General features: G+C 37.9%; 1 protein-coding gene across 2 annotated transcripts in view; it reads left to right on the forward strand.

The window, feature by feature from the left end:
* Positions 1-15646, forward strand: part of Ano6 (anoctamin 6) — a 196348-nt gene that overhangs the window by 118725 nt on the left and 61977 nt on the right. For both annotated transcript variants that reach the window (XM_047549386.1, XM_047549387.1), the window contains 5 exons: positions 1866-1931; positions 2970-3257; positions 3473-3586; positions 5624-5739; positions 11707-11841. In XM_047549386.1, coding sequence (XP_047405342.1) covers positions 1866-1931; positions 2970-3257; positions 3473-3586; positions 5624-5739; positions 11707-11841 — 719 coding nt within the window. The remainder of the gene's footprint in view (positions 1-1865; positions 1932-2969; positions 3258-3472; positions 3587-5623; positions 5740-11706; positions 11842-15646) is intronic.

Below are 15646 nucleotides of genomic sequence, written 5' to 3' on the forward strand. Positions count from 1 at the left end.
CACAGAAATGGCAGCAAGCAAGACTATGTATGTTCTCTCAACAATCATGTATTAGGCATATAATTTGTGCCCAGCACTATTAATATAGTGTTTGCAGGATCAAAGTGCTTTTTCTCAATGGTAAAGAAAGAAGTAATCAGGAACCACAGCTGGGCTACCGTGCAAGAATCAAAGTGTGAGGATTAGGATCTTGAGTGAAAAAATGCTTCTTGGATAAGAAGTGGAATGAATCTGGTCAACTTCCCAAGTTGAGGTTGGGAATGTGGCAGCCCAAGGGTAGAAAGGCTGAAAAAACTTCCAGGACAAATTGGAGGGATGGTGGGGAGCAAGGAAGTCAAGAGGATATGAATGCCTGCTGGGAGCAGAGAAGGAAAGTGGCACTTCAGGTGCTCCTCACTCCCTCCTGACTCCGGGATTTCTAGGCCAGTTTCTGACTCACTTTTAGGGAAGTTGTCGTACTTGTTGGCTCTTCTCTAAGTTACTTTAGTGTAAGCTCTAACTGTAACAAGAAATTAAGTGTGCCATATAACTGTTTATTAAATAAAACAGTTTTCTATTTCTGATATTTCTGCAAAACATGTCAGGACAAATTTAACCCAACACCAGGTATATTTTTTCACCTTTTGACTTTCATGTTTTTCCATATGGCATCATCTATATCACATTTATTAGGTGTATTCCATGCTCTCTTCATTGTCTCTGGCACAGAAGCTCACAGTAGGTAGATGGTGAATGGTGCTCCCTAGGTAAGGAGACCAGGTTGCAGGACTTGTGAATTGCCTTGACCTTGACCCAGCAGCCCAGCAGTCCCTCCCTAACTGTGACTGCTACAGTTGTAAACACACACATACAGATTTTTTCAGTGTAAGGATGGTCCAACTGATCTCCTGTAATTATTAGAAATGGAAATTATAGTTCATGTGCTTTATGTCATCTAAGTCATGTCCTTATGAGAGTCTGAAAAGGAATCTAGTGAAGTTTTCTCTGTCCAGTAGATAAAGAAAATGAGGCACAGCAAGTTTAAATGTCCTGTCGTGGTCATAGAGGTGTTAAGTAATGAGACTGGATTTTGAACGTAGACAGTGTGGTTTCAGGACTTTTATTCTGTACCCACTTTCATTTCCTAAAGCAGGATAACTACTTCATCATCCAGTGTGCTCTTTTAAGGTAAAAAGTAAAGCTCTACTTTTACGTGCTTCCCTTTCATCAGTTTGGCAGAAGCCTAGCCATGTAGAATTTAATATCAATAAATACAGTGTATTCTGCATCTTCGGAATCAGTCATGTGACATGGACAGATACATGATCAATGAATCCTCTATTTCTGTAGATTCAGATGTTTATAGTTTCATGAATATTTCAGTTCAAATCCTCTGAATTTTTCTAAAATTGTATTATTCAGGCATTCAGGATAAAAGCTACACCTCTAGTAATTAAACCATTTGAATTGTCTAGTATGGAAATAAAATTTTTAAAAATTTGAAATCTTTAATGCTGGAAAATGACATCAGAGAATGGGACTCAAAAAAGAAAAATCCCACTTGTATACTCTTAGGAGCCCAAAAGTCCTCGGATTGTGCCAAAGAAAGAGACTTTTATATACCTCAAAGGGCAAGAAATCCCACCAGGGCCTCCAGAGTTTTGGGGAATCCAAAAGCATGTCCTAGCATTCTTTTGGAGACCCAACACCTGCGAGTCACCAGCAGCGAGAGCAGCATCATTGCTTCAGTTCTACTATGAGCAGATGAACCTCTTTATCAGGGAGAACCTAGTTTACTTTTGTATTTTGTTTTAAGAAAACAAAACCTTTTTTTCTGTCCTTGGTAAAATAAAGATCTAACAATTTTTTTTTTTTTTTTTTGTCAGAGAAAAAGACAAGCATATGAATCTAACCTCATCTGCCATGGATTGCAGCTAGAAGCAACAAGATCGGTAAGTGGTAGTCCCTTTGCCAGCCTCAGCTGAAATGTTCCTGGGAACTCGCATGGCACTTGGAATTCAAGGATGGCAGTGGCAATGTGCAGCCCTGGCCTTGATGCTGTCATAAACAGTCAAGATCTATATTGTATAGGATGTATTTGTTTTTTTCTCATTAAAGACAAAAGAATTTAATAATGAATGCATGTACAAATGATTATTTCTTCCTTTAAGAAACTTCTAAAAGTTTTTTTAACTATACAATAGTTTATGATAAAATGTAAAAATAGGGATAATAAAAATCATCTGAATCTTAATCATCCAGAAATAACCTTCTAAAAGTCCTTCTAAACTTTTCTGTATTCAGATAGGTATATTTCCTCAAATGAAATATACAAATACACTATTTGAATGTCTAGTATGGAAATAAAATCTTAAAAATCTGGAATCTTTAACGCTGAAAAATGACATCAGAGAATGGAACTTAAAAAATTCCAAAAAGTGTGTGTGTACATGTATTTTTCCCCTTTCAAAATGGGGAATTATTATTTCATGGTTTCATAATTTTCATTTCTCTTAATATATAGCAAATGCATTTCTATAACAAAAAATATTCTTCAGCATTTTTAATGGCCACATAACACAATGAATAGATATATAATAAATTAAGCAGTTCATTTCTAGGTTTAGAAAATTAAAATTTTTTTTAGTATAGCATTGCAATGAACGTTCTAGTGTTTTTAAGTCACTAATTTGGATGGAGTGATGGACAAATTGGTAAGGTTAGTTTTATCATTTAAAATGTTATTTTTATGAAAGAACCATGATAATAATTTGAATTACTTAATTCAAACTAACAAGTTATCTTAAAGTTAAAATTTTATGATGATTTACAAATCTATTTTTATTTTACCTTCACTTATACTGGTATCCTCTAGGCACATGTATTTTTTTTTTTTAAACTACCAGCCCATATGAAAAATATTTGTGTTTTAAAATTGTGAAAATAGCTGGTTTGGTTTCCAGGTCCCATGTTTTATTCTTCCCATACAGGTTTTGGATGATAAGCTTGTTTTTGTAAAAGTGCATGCACCATGGGATGTGTTATGTACATATGCTGAGATCATGCACATCAAATTGCCTCTGAAACCCAATGATCTAAAAACCCGGTCCTCAGCCTTTGATAGTTTCAACTGGTTTACCAAAGTCCTCCGAGTAGATGAACGTCTCATCAAGCCAGAGCAAGAGTTTTTCACTGCCCCCTTTGAGAAGAACCGAATGAATGATTTTTATATTGTTGATAAAGATGCCTTCTTCAATCCAGCCACCAGAAGCCGCATTGTGAGTCTAAACCAAATTTAATTTCTGCCTTGGGGTGATTTGGAACCTACTGTTGAATAATTAGTGATTTATATTGGTTGGTATGATTTTGTTTTTAAAAACAGCAACAACACCACCAATAAAATAGAATGCCTACAGATTCCTGTGAAGTAGTAAAGAGTGATTGGATTGGTTTGCTCTACTTTATAAACCACACTATCTTGGAATTGTTTTAGGTCTACTTTATCCTCTCCCGGGTGAAGTATCAAGTGATGAACAATGTTAACAAGTTTGGAATTAACAGACTTGTAAGTTCTGGAATCTACAAGGCAGCTTTCCCTCTCCATGATGTAAGTCAAATAGCAAAAATGAAGTAAAATACCTAATCTATACTCTCGTGTTGACAAAAGGGAAGGGCTGACCTACCTAAACTTATGTCTGTCTCTCAGTAACATAAAGATAACATACTGCAAGATTATAAACTCATTTAGGGCAGGAAAGAACCAGACTGTTTTGTTCACTAGTGGATCCCAGGCATGGAGAAGTTTCTCTGTTTAAAGAAGTGGATGAATGAATGAGCTGTTTTTTCCTGCAGTGAACTCACACTGCCAGACAGATGAGCAGTTACCCTATATTAGCATCTCTGGGACCAAAAATTCTACTCTGACATTTCCTAGCTCTGTGAACTGTGAAAGACATGTAGCCTTTCTGTTCCTCAGTTTCTTCAAAAATAAAGTGGGAATAATAACATTCCTTACTTCACAGTTGTTATGAAGATTAATTAAATTAATCCATGGCAAATGTTATTCCCTAGCATACAATAAGTACTGTATAAGTGTTAACTGTTTTCATAGTTACTGACAGATGTTTTTATCAACCAGAAAAGTATTAGTTCTTTATAACCAAATAGGTGTTAGAAATTCTCATTTATCATTTTCTGCAACATAGACTTCTTCCCCCTTGAAATACTATTTTCAAACCATGCCCTTGGAATATCTAGGGCATTTTAAAAAGTACCTGTCAAACCTGTGTCACAATGGCAAAATCGCAGATTGTTGACATTTTTTAAGAACTATGTTCAGAGATCACAGCAAACCCTTGAACTGAAGAGCACTTCTCTAACTGTTAGCATCTTATAGGGAAGGAATTTTTTAAATGTAACTGCCCAGAACTTAATGATTCCATAAATGCAAGTACATTATGTCTGAAATTGTTTACATCAATTCTGTCATTGAAATAAATACCACATTTCGTTGCTTTATTGCTTTATTATATTCAGTTCAATCAGTTTGTCTGAACCTATAAGACCAAAGAAAGCAAAAACTGAGATTGATCAGTACTACTGTATAGTATGTATTTGGTGAATGAAGACCATAATGAAGAGCACAATATACTAAAACTAGGGCACCAAACAGCTACTTGATAGATATGGCTAAACAGACAAGGGAGCTTGGTGGAAAAGCAGATGCTGAGCTTCCTAAGCGATCCTATTTGGCCATTCAACCTGACAGTCTACATGTTTAATTTTTATGTCCCAGCAACTTTAATAATTGTAGCATGACATGAACATTGGGGACACTTGTAAATAGTTGTCCTGAAGATTAATCTGGAATGCCAGAGTTCTAGACTGTTCCATTGACATTTGCCCATAACTGGGTCTTTTCCTCTAAAGCATCTTAAAATTGCAGCAATCCCATATCCTGGCTAGTGAATGATCCTGTGTCGTGTTTGGAGGGAAGTGGGTAGAGGTGAGGGCCAAGACTAGGCTGTGTGATAATCTGATTCTAGGACATGAAGAAGGAAAATGAGTCAGATAGGAGAAAGAGTGATTGAATGTAAGCAGAGGCAAGTTTTGTTTTTTGAAAAAGTTATGTATGTAATATGATGTCAACTTTATTTGTTGCTTATATTGTATATATTGTCATAGAATAACAGCTGCATTGGGGAAAATGAAGTCTGGGTTTTGGAATTGGCCCTGCTTCAGGCCAGCTCTCACCCTGGTCCTGCTATTGTCCAAGGAAAGGGGTAGGCTTACAAGGTGTTCCTCCATTGTGGTGATTTTGCCAGTCGGGTGGCCCAATTTTTCATTAGGACTGCTCAACTAATAGGCTGGCAGGCATTCCTGGGGCTCTCACTGAGTTCCTCCTGCATTGTTCCCCAGATCGTAACATCTAAGCATTCATCTTTGTCTACATTCAAAAATGGCCCCAAGAGAGATAGTAGTAACCCTGATTTAGAGTCAGTAAAAATTAGATAGTATTTCCATCCCTTCCAGCAAGTGAGGGCCCTTTTCACAAATGACTGTAAAATATTAGTGCCACCTTTAATAAACACGTTTGTGGAAAAGTAATAATTATGGTGCTCATTAGTCTCCTTTTGCTTCTCAGTGTAAATTTCGCTATCAGTCGGAGGACCCCAGCTGCCCTAATGAGCGGTACCTTCTGTACAGGGAATGGGCTCATCCTCGAAGCATATACAAGAAGCAGCCTCTGGATCTTATCAGGTAAGTTGCTGTAGAGAACCCTGTGGTGGGAAGCACTCAGGGTTACCTTCGTAACATCTAAGGATGATGATATTCTGAACATAATACCAACCATGGAAGCTCACCCAGAGCCCTGAGTTTTGCATTATCCAGGGTTTTTATTGAGGCTTCATTACATAGGCATGATTGATTGACTCATTACCCATGTGACTTCGTTTCTAGTTTCTTCCTTTTTCTGCAGGTATGGCCAGTATCACTTGGTTCACAACCCCAACTCTATTCATGTGATTGGTCTTTCTAGCATGGCCAGCCCCAAACTAGGGCCTACCATGACTCACTTCCTGGCATAAACTATCAGGTGTGGTCTCAGGGACCCACCATGAATAAAAAGACACTCCTCTTTCAGGAAATTCCAAGGGGTTAAATGTTACCTCTTAGGAACCAGGAGTAAAAAATCCACCAAATTCCTTATTAGACAGGAGTAAATGTTAGATTTAGCTTATATTATATGGTAAGACAAATAAATTTTCTCTCCTTTTCTGGATGTGCTATTAGATACTATTTCATTTTATCTCACAAGAAATACTGACTAACTCAGGGCTCATCTTCTCAGAGCACTAACACTGACTACTCTCCAGAAGCTTATGTTTGGGTGAGATGAAGGATCATTGCTGCTGGATTGAGACAAAGAACAGCCAACACATACACATAAGCAAATTTCTTTAAAAAATGAGAAAACTTTTAAATTGGAGTAAAATAACAGAATAATGAATCTAGGGGATGAATGGAGAAGTTAGTCAAGAAAGTTATCTTGGAGTAGGTGACATTTGAACTGAGAACCAAATAGTGGAAAAGGATCTAGTATCTTGAGGATTTGGAAGAAGTCATTCCAGGAATAAGGGTAAAGCTAATGCAGTGACCTTAAGCATATGTTCCTTTGACAAGTTCAAGGAAATACGGAAGACCAGTGCTAATGTGAAAGAGAAAAGACATTAAATTAGAGGGGTAGCAGGAACACAGGAAGGAGTTTAGACTTTAAGTGCAATGAGAAGCACTTCTAGTATTTAAGTGTTTAATAGTTTTGTCTCATTGATGTTTTGCAGGGATAATGAGAATGAACCACAGGGGCAGAGGATGCAGGGAGAACAGGTCCAGATCAGAGGCTCTGGGTGTAGGCCAGTTGGGAGACCCTGGGAGCAGATTTGTGATGCATTTTGGGAGTAGCACTGACAGGACTTGGTGAAGGGTTGGAAGTGGAGGGTGAGGGAGGAGGGGAGTCAGGTTACCCTCAAGTCAGCCTGGAGCCAAGTGCCTGTTGTTTACAGTGAGAGTTTGTTTTGTTTTCTAGTTCATTATGAGAAACTTTGAACATGTACAAAAGCAGACAAAATAGTAGAGCAAGCCTGCATGTCTGTTACCCAGCTTCAAAAACTTAAAAACTCAAAGTCCTTCGTTTCATCTTTATGTCTACCTACTTCCCTCCCTGCTTCACTGGATCACCTTGAAGCAAACCCGAAACGTCATTCTTTCTTTAATATTTATTTCTAAAAGATAAAGTGTCTTTTTAACATAATCTGAATATTTAAAAAATAACTCCTCTGTGTTATCAAATAATCAGTGTTCGGATTTCCCTAATTACCTCAAAAATTATTAATAGTTTCTTGGTTCATATCAGGACCCAAACAAGATCCAGTTCTCTGGCACATATTTTTGCATTTGTGTTTCTTCTACCCAGCTGTTTCAAGAATTCCTTGCATTCTCTATTGCTGATTTTATTCTCCCCTGTGGTGATGTTGAGCAAGTTCCTCTGTCCTGTGCATTTGCCTTAGATAGTAATGTGATCCTCGTCTAGAAGCTTGCTCAGTTTTTTTCAAAGATACTTGATACATGGGGTTGGATGCTTCTATCAGAAGGATCATAATGTCTAGTTATATCTCTTTTTTGTGACCATAGTAGCTTTTAATAATTGCTATTTAGATTTATGATTTCATAGGGATTTAATTTCATTCATTCAGTTATACTTTAATTCCCTCCTACTTCATGTATTAGCTAGATTTTAATCAGGAAGAGTCACTTTTATTAACTTTGATTACCCTGTAGAACAAGATTTTAGATGAAACTGTTTGTACATATGTAAATAGAGTCATCCCTGGGGGACTGGTCCATGGGGGACTGCTTCCAGGACCCTCCTAGAATAACAAATTACACAGATACTCATGTTCCTCATGGAAAATAGTGTAGTATTTGCACACATGTATATCCTCCCAGATACTTTAAATCATTTCTGGACTACTAATGATACCTAATATGTTGTAAATGTTATGGAAATAGTTATTATACTATGTTGTTTAAGGAATAATGATAAGGAAAAAAAGTCTATCCATGTGCAGTATGGACACATTTCTTTTTCTCCCCAGTATGTTCAGTCAGTGGCTGGTTGAATCTGTGAATGTGGAACTCGCTGATATGGAGGGGTGACTGTATTTAGGTCGTCCTTGTGCAGTTTCTCCTATTACTGATTTCCTTTTGTATTTTTTAATGACTCTTCAGTAACCAAAATTGTGATCATTTATTCCCAGAAACATTTCTGTGTCTGTTTTCACTGTTTCTTTTTATGATAGCAATAATATAATTGAGAACTACACAAGATGAAAAGAAAAAAATGCTCACTTACATTCTCAAACATCCCTAAATCACTTACCTTTATCATGGCAGGGTGGGGATTTGAAGGGTTCTTAATCATTTTTTTTTTTTGGTAATATTTAAGGAATTTTCCTACTGTTTTAACTATATCTTGCAAAGGGAAGAACGTTTGACTTTTTCCCATCTCAGGTCCACATGTTCTCTTCCTTTACTGCTTCACTAGTAACTCCTTGAACATTTAGGCTGCCAGCCTTCATCTTTGGTTCCCAGAGATTACCAAAGGGGAAAACAAGCTCTTTCTCAAAAAGTGAACCAAACAAACTGGAAAGATCAATCTGTAGGAAACAGACTTTGCAGAGGGAAAAAAGAAAAGTTTTGCCCCCTAAACTCCAATCAGAAAATGGGAGTCAATTCTGCTCTCATTCACCAGACAAGAGAAGGATTCCATAAAAAAGGATCATTGCAAGAGTAAAATGTAGCTTATAGAAATTAAAAATGTGATAGAAAACTCCAGTAGATGTTAGAAATCCAGGTTGAAAGAGTTCTGGAGGGATTTCAAGGACTTGAAATTGATCAACTACCCCCTGGGTTTAATTACTCTGAGGAAGTTATACAGCTCTGGAGAGTATGAGTCTGAATTGTTGATAAGTTCACAGAACACCAAGCATTGAGCCATCAAGACAATTATTAATTCCAAGGAAAACAAAACATTGGCAGGAAATAAAAAGTAATCAGAGCAGATGACTTGATTCAGTTGTGAATCATGTGTAAAGAGTCATAGCAACATAAAGCAAGGGTATTGATCTAACCAAAAATTAGAATGTAACTATGTAAAGAGGATGGAAATGGAGATATGAATGTGTGGATGAGGTAGGGGTTGAAAGAGAGCTTACTGCTTATCTTCCAGAGTAGAAAGTCAATAGGTGACACACAAAACTGATGAATCAGTAAGCAGCTCTTCTAGCATATTATTTTGAGATGTGGACATAATAAAGAATTGGCTTTTAAAGTTTAAAGTGGCTGCTTCTGTGCAGCAGGAGGTAGGTTGGGGACTGTTCCATTTTATTGCCAGCCTTCTAGACTATTTGATTCTTTAAAGTTGAGGGTTTTTTAAATTGATAATAGGAGTTGGGAATTTTTGGCAGACAAACATTGATCAGAGAATATCTCATTTTAGGGGACCTTCATTATCACCAGCTTCTCAAAACTAGGAGGCAGGTTTCCATTTAAGATTTAGAAAAACCTTTCAAACCTTGCCTTCGATATAACAAGAAATGCCTTTGGAAGTCATGAATTCTTTGTCACTGTAAATATCCAAGGCGAGACCACCTGACCAGCTTTCTAAATATGACAGGATATTTTTACCATTGGAAGGTCAGAGCAAGCTTCTAAAATTATTTCCAGTTTTAAATATGACCAGAATGGAATGGTTTATCAGAACTATTATTCATCTGTTTTCCATTACTGTACTGTATGTTTGAAGGTGGGTACTTTATAAAGAAAAGAGGTTTATTTAGCTTACAGTTTTGGGGCTGCAAGTACAAACAACATAGTGCCCGCTCTTATGAGGGTCCCCCTGTCTGGGTCACATCATGACAAGAACACATTTCTAAGGGAGGGGGGTCACATGGCAAGACAAGAAGGCAGAGGGAGGGAAGGAGCAAGTCTTGTCTTTTTATAATGACCTCTCATGAGAACTAACTCAGGGTCTCACAAGAACTATCTTAATTCCTTCAGAGAGTGAGGCTTCCAGTGACCTTCCACTTGGATCCACCTCTTAGACCTCGACACTGGGCATCAAGCTTCCAGTATATGACCTCTTTGATGACACATTTAAACCATATCTAAACCACGGCAAGAACATTTTACGGAAAGCATAACAGAACACACACCAAGACATCTCAAATGCACTGCCAGGCTTCTCTTTCCCAGGCATTGTCCTGAGCCTGCCAGCCACAAGCCAGAGAACAGCCCCACACACGTGGAAATGAACGCGCTTTGTTCCGCCCAGACCCTAATTCCATGTTGTTCCCAGCCCTTCATTTTCCCCACCTCCAGCCAGGCCTGTGGCCTATGATGCTGGTGCAACCCAGGGAGGTTCCTCTCTGAAGCCTCACAGGTCTCCAGGTTGTTCTCAGAGCTAAGTTCCCAGGAGGCAAAACCCAGGGAGTTCAGCCCAGCTCCACACTGATCCCAGGGTCTCCTCCAGGCCTCAGAGCTAAGCAAGTCTCCAGGTTCCACCCAGCAAGACTCAGGCAGTAGGGGTTCAGCTGAGGAAAACAGCAACAGCAGCATTTGCCCGAACAACCACTCATTGTTTTCTCCTGGTCTGATGTATTTGGCCTCCCTCTCTGGAGAAATTCTGGCACGGCTGCTTGCTCAGCCCTGACTCTTCTAATCTCGCCTACCTGGCCTCTTCCATTTTAACCCAAATTACATCATTAATCAACTTTTAAAACTTAGAAAACACAGAAGTGGTAGATAGAAGAAATATAGGGTGGCAGATTCCTCAGTCATGTCCCCGCTGCCCTCTCTCACTCTCACAATGAGTTTTTTAAAAACTTTGATCAGAGATCAAACTCTGTGTATTCTGGTTTTTCCCTATACACATATACCTATGATAAAGTTTGATTTAAATAGGCACAGAAAGGGATAACTCACAAAATTGAACGATTATATGCTGTAATAAGCATTATTTGAATGTAGTCTCTATAATATCTTAATGTACCTTCTTTTTCTTGACCGTGGGTAATAGAAACCACTGAAATTGAGACTCAGATAAGGGGGACCACTGTACTAAATTTGGTGCTACATGAGGTTTCAGACATCCACTGGGGGTCTTTGAAAGTGTCCCCCACAGATAGGGGGCACAACGGTATTATTATCAGTCATTTTCTTCTTTGTGACCTACATTATATTTTCTTCAAAGGAAGTTTGCCAAGGCTGAAGAGTGAGCAAATTGTTCAGTTTGTTTCCTGCATATTAAAAATACTCTTTTGAAGAATGTATAAAATAGTGCTAGTCCTTACAGAGAGTGATGTTGATGCTCTGTTTGCTCCATAGTCAGCGTTTTGCTTCCCACCCCCCGCCCCCGCTCTCCTTTAAATTTACTTTGCTTCAGCAGGCAAAACAGTGATAATAATCAGTGCTTCCATAATGTGTAATGCACTTTTGTTTCACAGCAGAATTTGGGATCTGTCCCTGAAGATGGACATGTTTTAAGGGTGAATTGAGTCAGAGCCTTATGATTAAAGCCTCCTTTATTTAAAGTCAGGAAATAATAATAGGATGAAGCTGCAGAGTGATTATTTATGTCTTCTAAAAATAATTTCTGTTTGTCTTCAGGAAATACTATGGAGAGAAGATTGGAATCTACTTTGCCTGGCTGGGCTATTACACTCAGATGCTCCTGCTGGCTGCAGTGGTGGGGGTGGCCTGCTTTCTCTACGGATATCTTAATCAAGATAACTGTACATGGAGGTAACCTCTGTTTATTCCTTGTTGTCATGCTGAAAAGTTGATTAGACATAAAATTATTTGCAGGATTTTAGACTGTTTTGGTAAAAGAAGATAGCGCAGAACACCCGTTTCTTTGGATGATATGTCCCCTTTGTTTTAATAACTAAATGAAATGGAAAAAAATTTTTCTCAGATAATCCAACCCAGTCTCTGACAGGAATATTACCCTTAGGAAACACTCCAATATTTTAAGACAATACTTTGTTTGAAAAAGAAAGGAGGACTGGAGGGAGAATTGCCCTTGAACTTCTAGCCCCAGAGGAATGCTTCACTCAGCCTTGCAGATGCGGGCCAAGAGCAGCTCCGATTTCTTGAGGGTTTCCATGGGAAAACTGATAGAGCTGGTGTTTTTCTGCTTTTCAAAGTGACTTTTTAATGTACATTAAGAATTCATGTTTAGTAACTCAAGTAACCAGTCACTGTTTTGTTTTTTACTTTTACAAAATTACTCCTTACTGTGTTTGGGAAAACAAGTGAGAGAATTCCTTTGTGTTTGATTTTGGAATTCAAACACCAGCTGCACTTTCTAAAGGCAAGTCCCTGGGTGCCAGAGCACTCTGAATTTCACCCTCACTGTTCTGAATTGTTGCCATTCCTTCATTTTGGGGGTCTTAACCTCCAGAAAGGGATGCAGCACTGAACCAGATATTTTCTCTTGATCATCTGGCCTCTATCCAGGTGTGACAGCCAGAGCAAATTTTCTGGGCACCAGCAATGTGTTGATGACCAAAATTTTCAAGCCCCAAGCATATTAGCCTGGCTCCTGAGGCAGGATGCTTACATGGCAGCCCCGATGCATGGGCATAATTACCCATTCCATTTATAGGGGATTCTGAGCCTTTTGTGCCCATGTGGCTTCTTAGCTAGAAAGCTGCAGATGGTTTGTGAAGTACTCTCCCCTCTTCACTGAAAAAGAGTTTGGGCCAAAGACTGAATGTTGGTACCTTTTCCCTAAATTTGTGCTTGGCTTCTCCATTGTTTCATGTATTGTTCCAGCCACGAACAAAAAACAAAACAACAACAGCAACAAACCAGGCACCTCAAAAATAAATTTGCAGAATACAAAAGTTGCATTTTTATAAAGTTCTCATGTGGTTGTTCTTATTGCAACTCATTTTAGGAAATCCAATGTTAGTCACATCACATATTTCCTGCCATTTCACACAGATTGACTTATAAAAAATTGGAAAGAGGGTCTTTGAGATATAGTCCTGTGCCCAAACAGATTTGACTTTATTTATTAAATATCTTTAAAATGTTTAGAAAATATAAATTTTAAATATTTTCAGTTCTATCACATACTAGTGAGTTCACAAGAATAGAAAATACATTTAAGATATTGGGAACAATGATACATCATCCAAATAAAGAAAAAGAACAGCAGTGTTATTGTCCTCATCTACTTTGGAAAGAACTACTCTACTAAATTTTGTATTTGTCATTCCTATATACTTACTATATTTTAAAATCATATTTGTAGCTTAGCCCCATAAGATCAATTTAATTATGTGTTTTTGAAAACACCTATACATAAGTGGAGAATACTGTATTTCCTCCTCTTTAAAGATGCCTAACATTTATATCCCTTTTCAAAATAACAGCTTTATCAAGATATAATTTATATACTATAAAAGGCACCCATTTAGAGTGTTCAACTCGGGTGTTTCAAATACACTCACAGACTTGTGCAACCACCTCCCCATCTAATTTTAGAACTTTTCATCTCTCCTAAAAGTGCCCTTTAGCAGTCATTCCCTAACACCCCTTTCCCTTAGCCCCTGGCAACCACTAACTTGTTTCCTGTTTCTGTGGGTTTGCCTCTTCTGGACATTTCATAGGAGTGGAACTGTACAGCATATGACTTTTCATAACCATCTTTTTTCCCTTAGCATATTGCTTTCAAGGTTCATCCATGTCCTAGCATTTATCAGTCCTTCACTACCTTTTGTGGCCAAGTGATATTTCATTGTATGGATTTGTCACATTATCTGTTCATCAGCTGATGGATGTTGGGGTTATTAATCCTTTTTGACTATTGTGAATAATTCTGCTGTAAATATTCTGCTGTGAACATTCATTGATGAGCTTTCTTTTTATGACATCCAATTTACCTACTTTTTTCTTTTATTATTTGTGCTTTTAGTGTTGTATCCAAGATATCAATAATCCAAATTCAGGGTTTTCCCAGTGTTTGTCTTCTAAGAGTTTTATGATTTCAGGTCTGTGATTCATTGAGTTAATTTTGTAAATGGAATACAGCTGGGACCCAGTTCTTCTTTTCATGCACATATCCAGGTGCCCCAGACCATCTTAGAGAGGACTGCTTCTTTCTCCATTGAGTTATCTTGGCACCCTTGTTGAAAATCAGCTATTACCAATTCTTGTCCATTGACCAACATGTCTGTTCTTTATGCAAAATATCATACTATGTTTGATTATTGTAACTTCGTAGTAAGTTTTTAAGTTAAAAACTTCAAAAATTGGGGGGTGTTTTTGTTTTTGTTTTGGCACTGGGGATTTAACCACGGGTTGCTCCCCCACTGAGCTATATCTTCAGCCTTTTATTTTTAAAAAATTGAGACAGGGTCTCACAGACTTGCTGAGGTTGACCTTAAATTTGCAGTCTTCCTGCCTCAGCCTCCCCAGTCCTGGGATTACAGGCATGGACACCACACCTGGCTCTGCTCCTTTCTTTGTTTTCTTCAGGTTCTTGTGTAATGTATATGTTGGTATATTGAATGATGTCCCACTAGTGTCTGAGGCTGCATTCATTTTTTTAATTCCTTTTTCTTCCATCCTTCAAACTGGCTAATCTTAATAGACCCAGCTTTAACTTCACTGATTCTTTCTTCTGCCATTTCATATCTGCTGCAGAGGCCTTTCCAGATAAATTTTCATTTAAGTTATTGTACTTTTTATTTTTTTATTGTACTTAAATTTCTAATTGGTTCTTTATAATGCCTATCTCTTTATTGATATTCTCTATATGGTGAGACACTGTTCACATATTTAATTCTTTGGATATGATTTTCTTTAGTTCTTGAAATACATATAATTGCTTATGTAAGTATACGTATTGGACCATATGTTTGTCTAATAAGTGCAATGCATGGGTGTCCTCAAGACAGTTTATATTGAGTGCTTATTTCCCCTCTGCTTTAGAACCATACTTTTTTTTTTTTTTTTGGTTTCTTGGTGTATGTTGTGATTTTTATGTTGAGCACTTGGCATTTTAAATATTATGTAGATGATAGTGAAATCGGGACCCCCACCTCCTCACCTTCAGGGTTTGTTGTTACTTTTGTTTGTTGTTGATGCTGCTGTTCTTTGTTCAGCTGCTGTCCTGGACTAATTCTGTGAGGTCTGTATTCTTTGTCATGTGACCACTGAAGTCTGTGTTTAGTAAATTTAGCTGTCAGCTAATGATTGGATTAGCTGGTGATTTCACTGACTGCTAGAACCAGTAATTTCCCTCCCTCTGCCTGTGTGTATGTGTCAGGGAATGTGTTTCACACTCATGCACTTTTCAGTTCTCCCTTAGCCTTTTCTTCTTGCTTGTACAGAACCCCAGGTTGCCAGAGGTGAGAGATTAAGGTTTCTTGGCCTTGCATCCTACACATGCACATGGCCTTCAACAATTCCAGAAGTATGTTGAAGCTTTATAACAGCCCTCTATGGTTTTATAATTCTCCCTGTTACGTTTTGGAGTTAACTTCTTGTTAGCCTCTACTGGTGTCACTGCCTCGGGCAGCTGCAATGTTAAACC

Source organism: Sciurus carolinensis, chromosome 4 (genome assembly GCF_902686445.1).
Source record: "Sciurus carolinensis chromosome 4, mSciCar1.2, whole genome shotgun sequence".
Classification (NCBI taxonomy): Eukaryota; Metazoa; Chordata; class Mammalia; order Rodentia; family Sciuridae; genus Sciurus; species Sciurus carolinensis.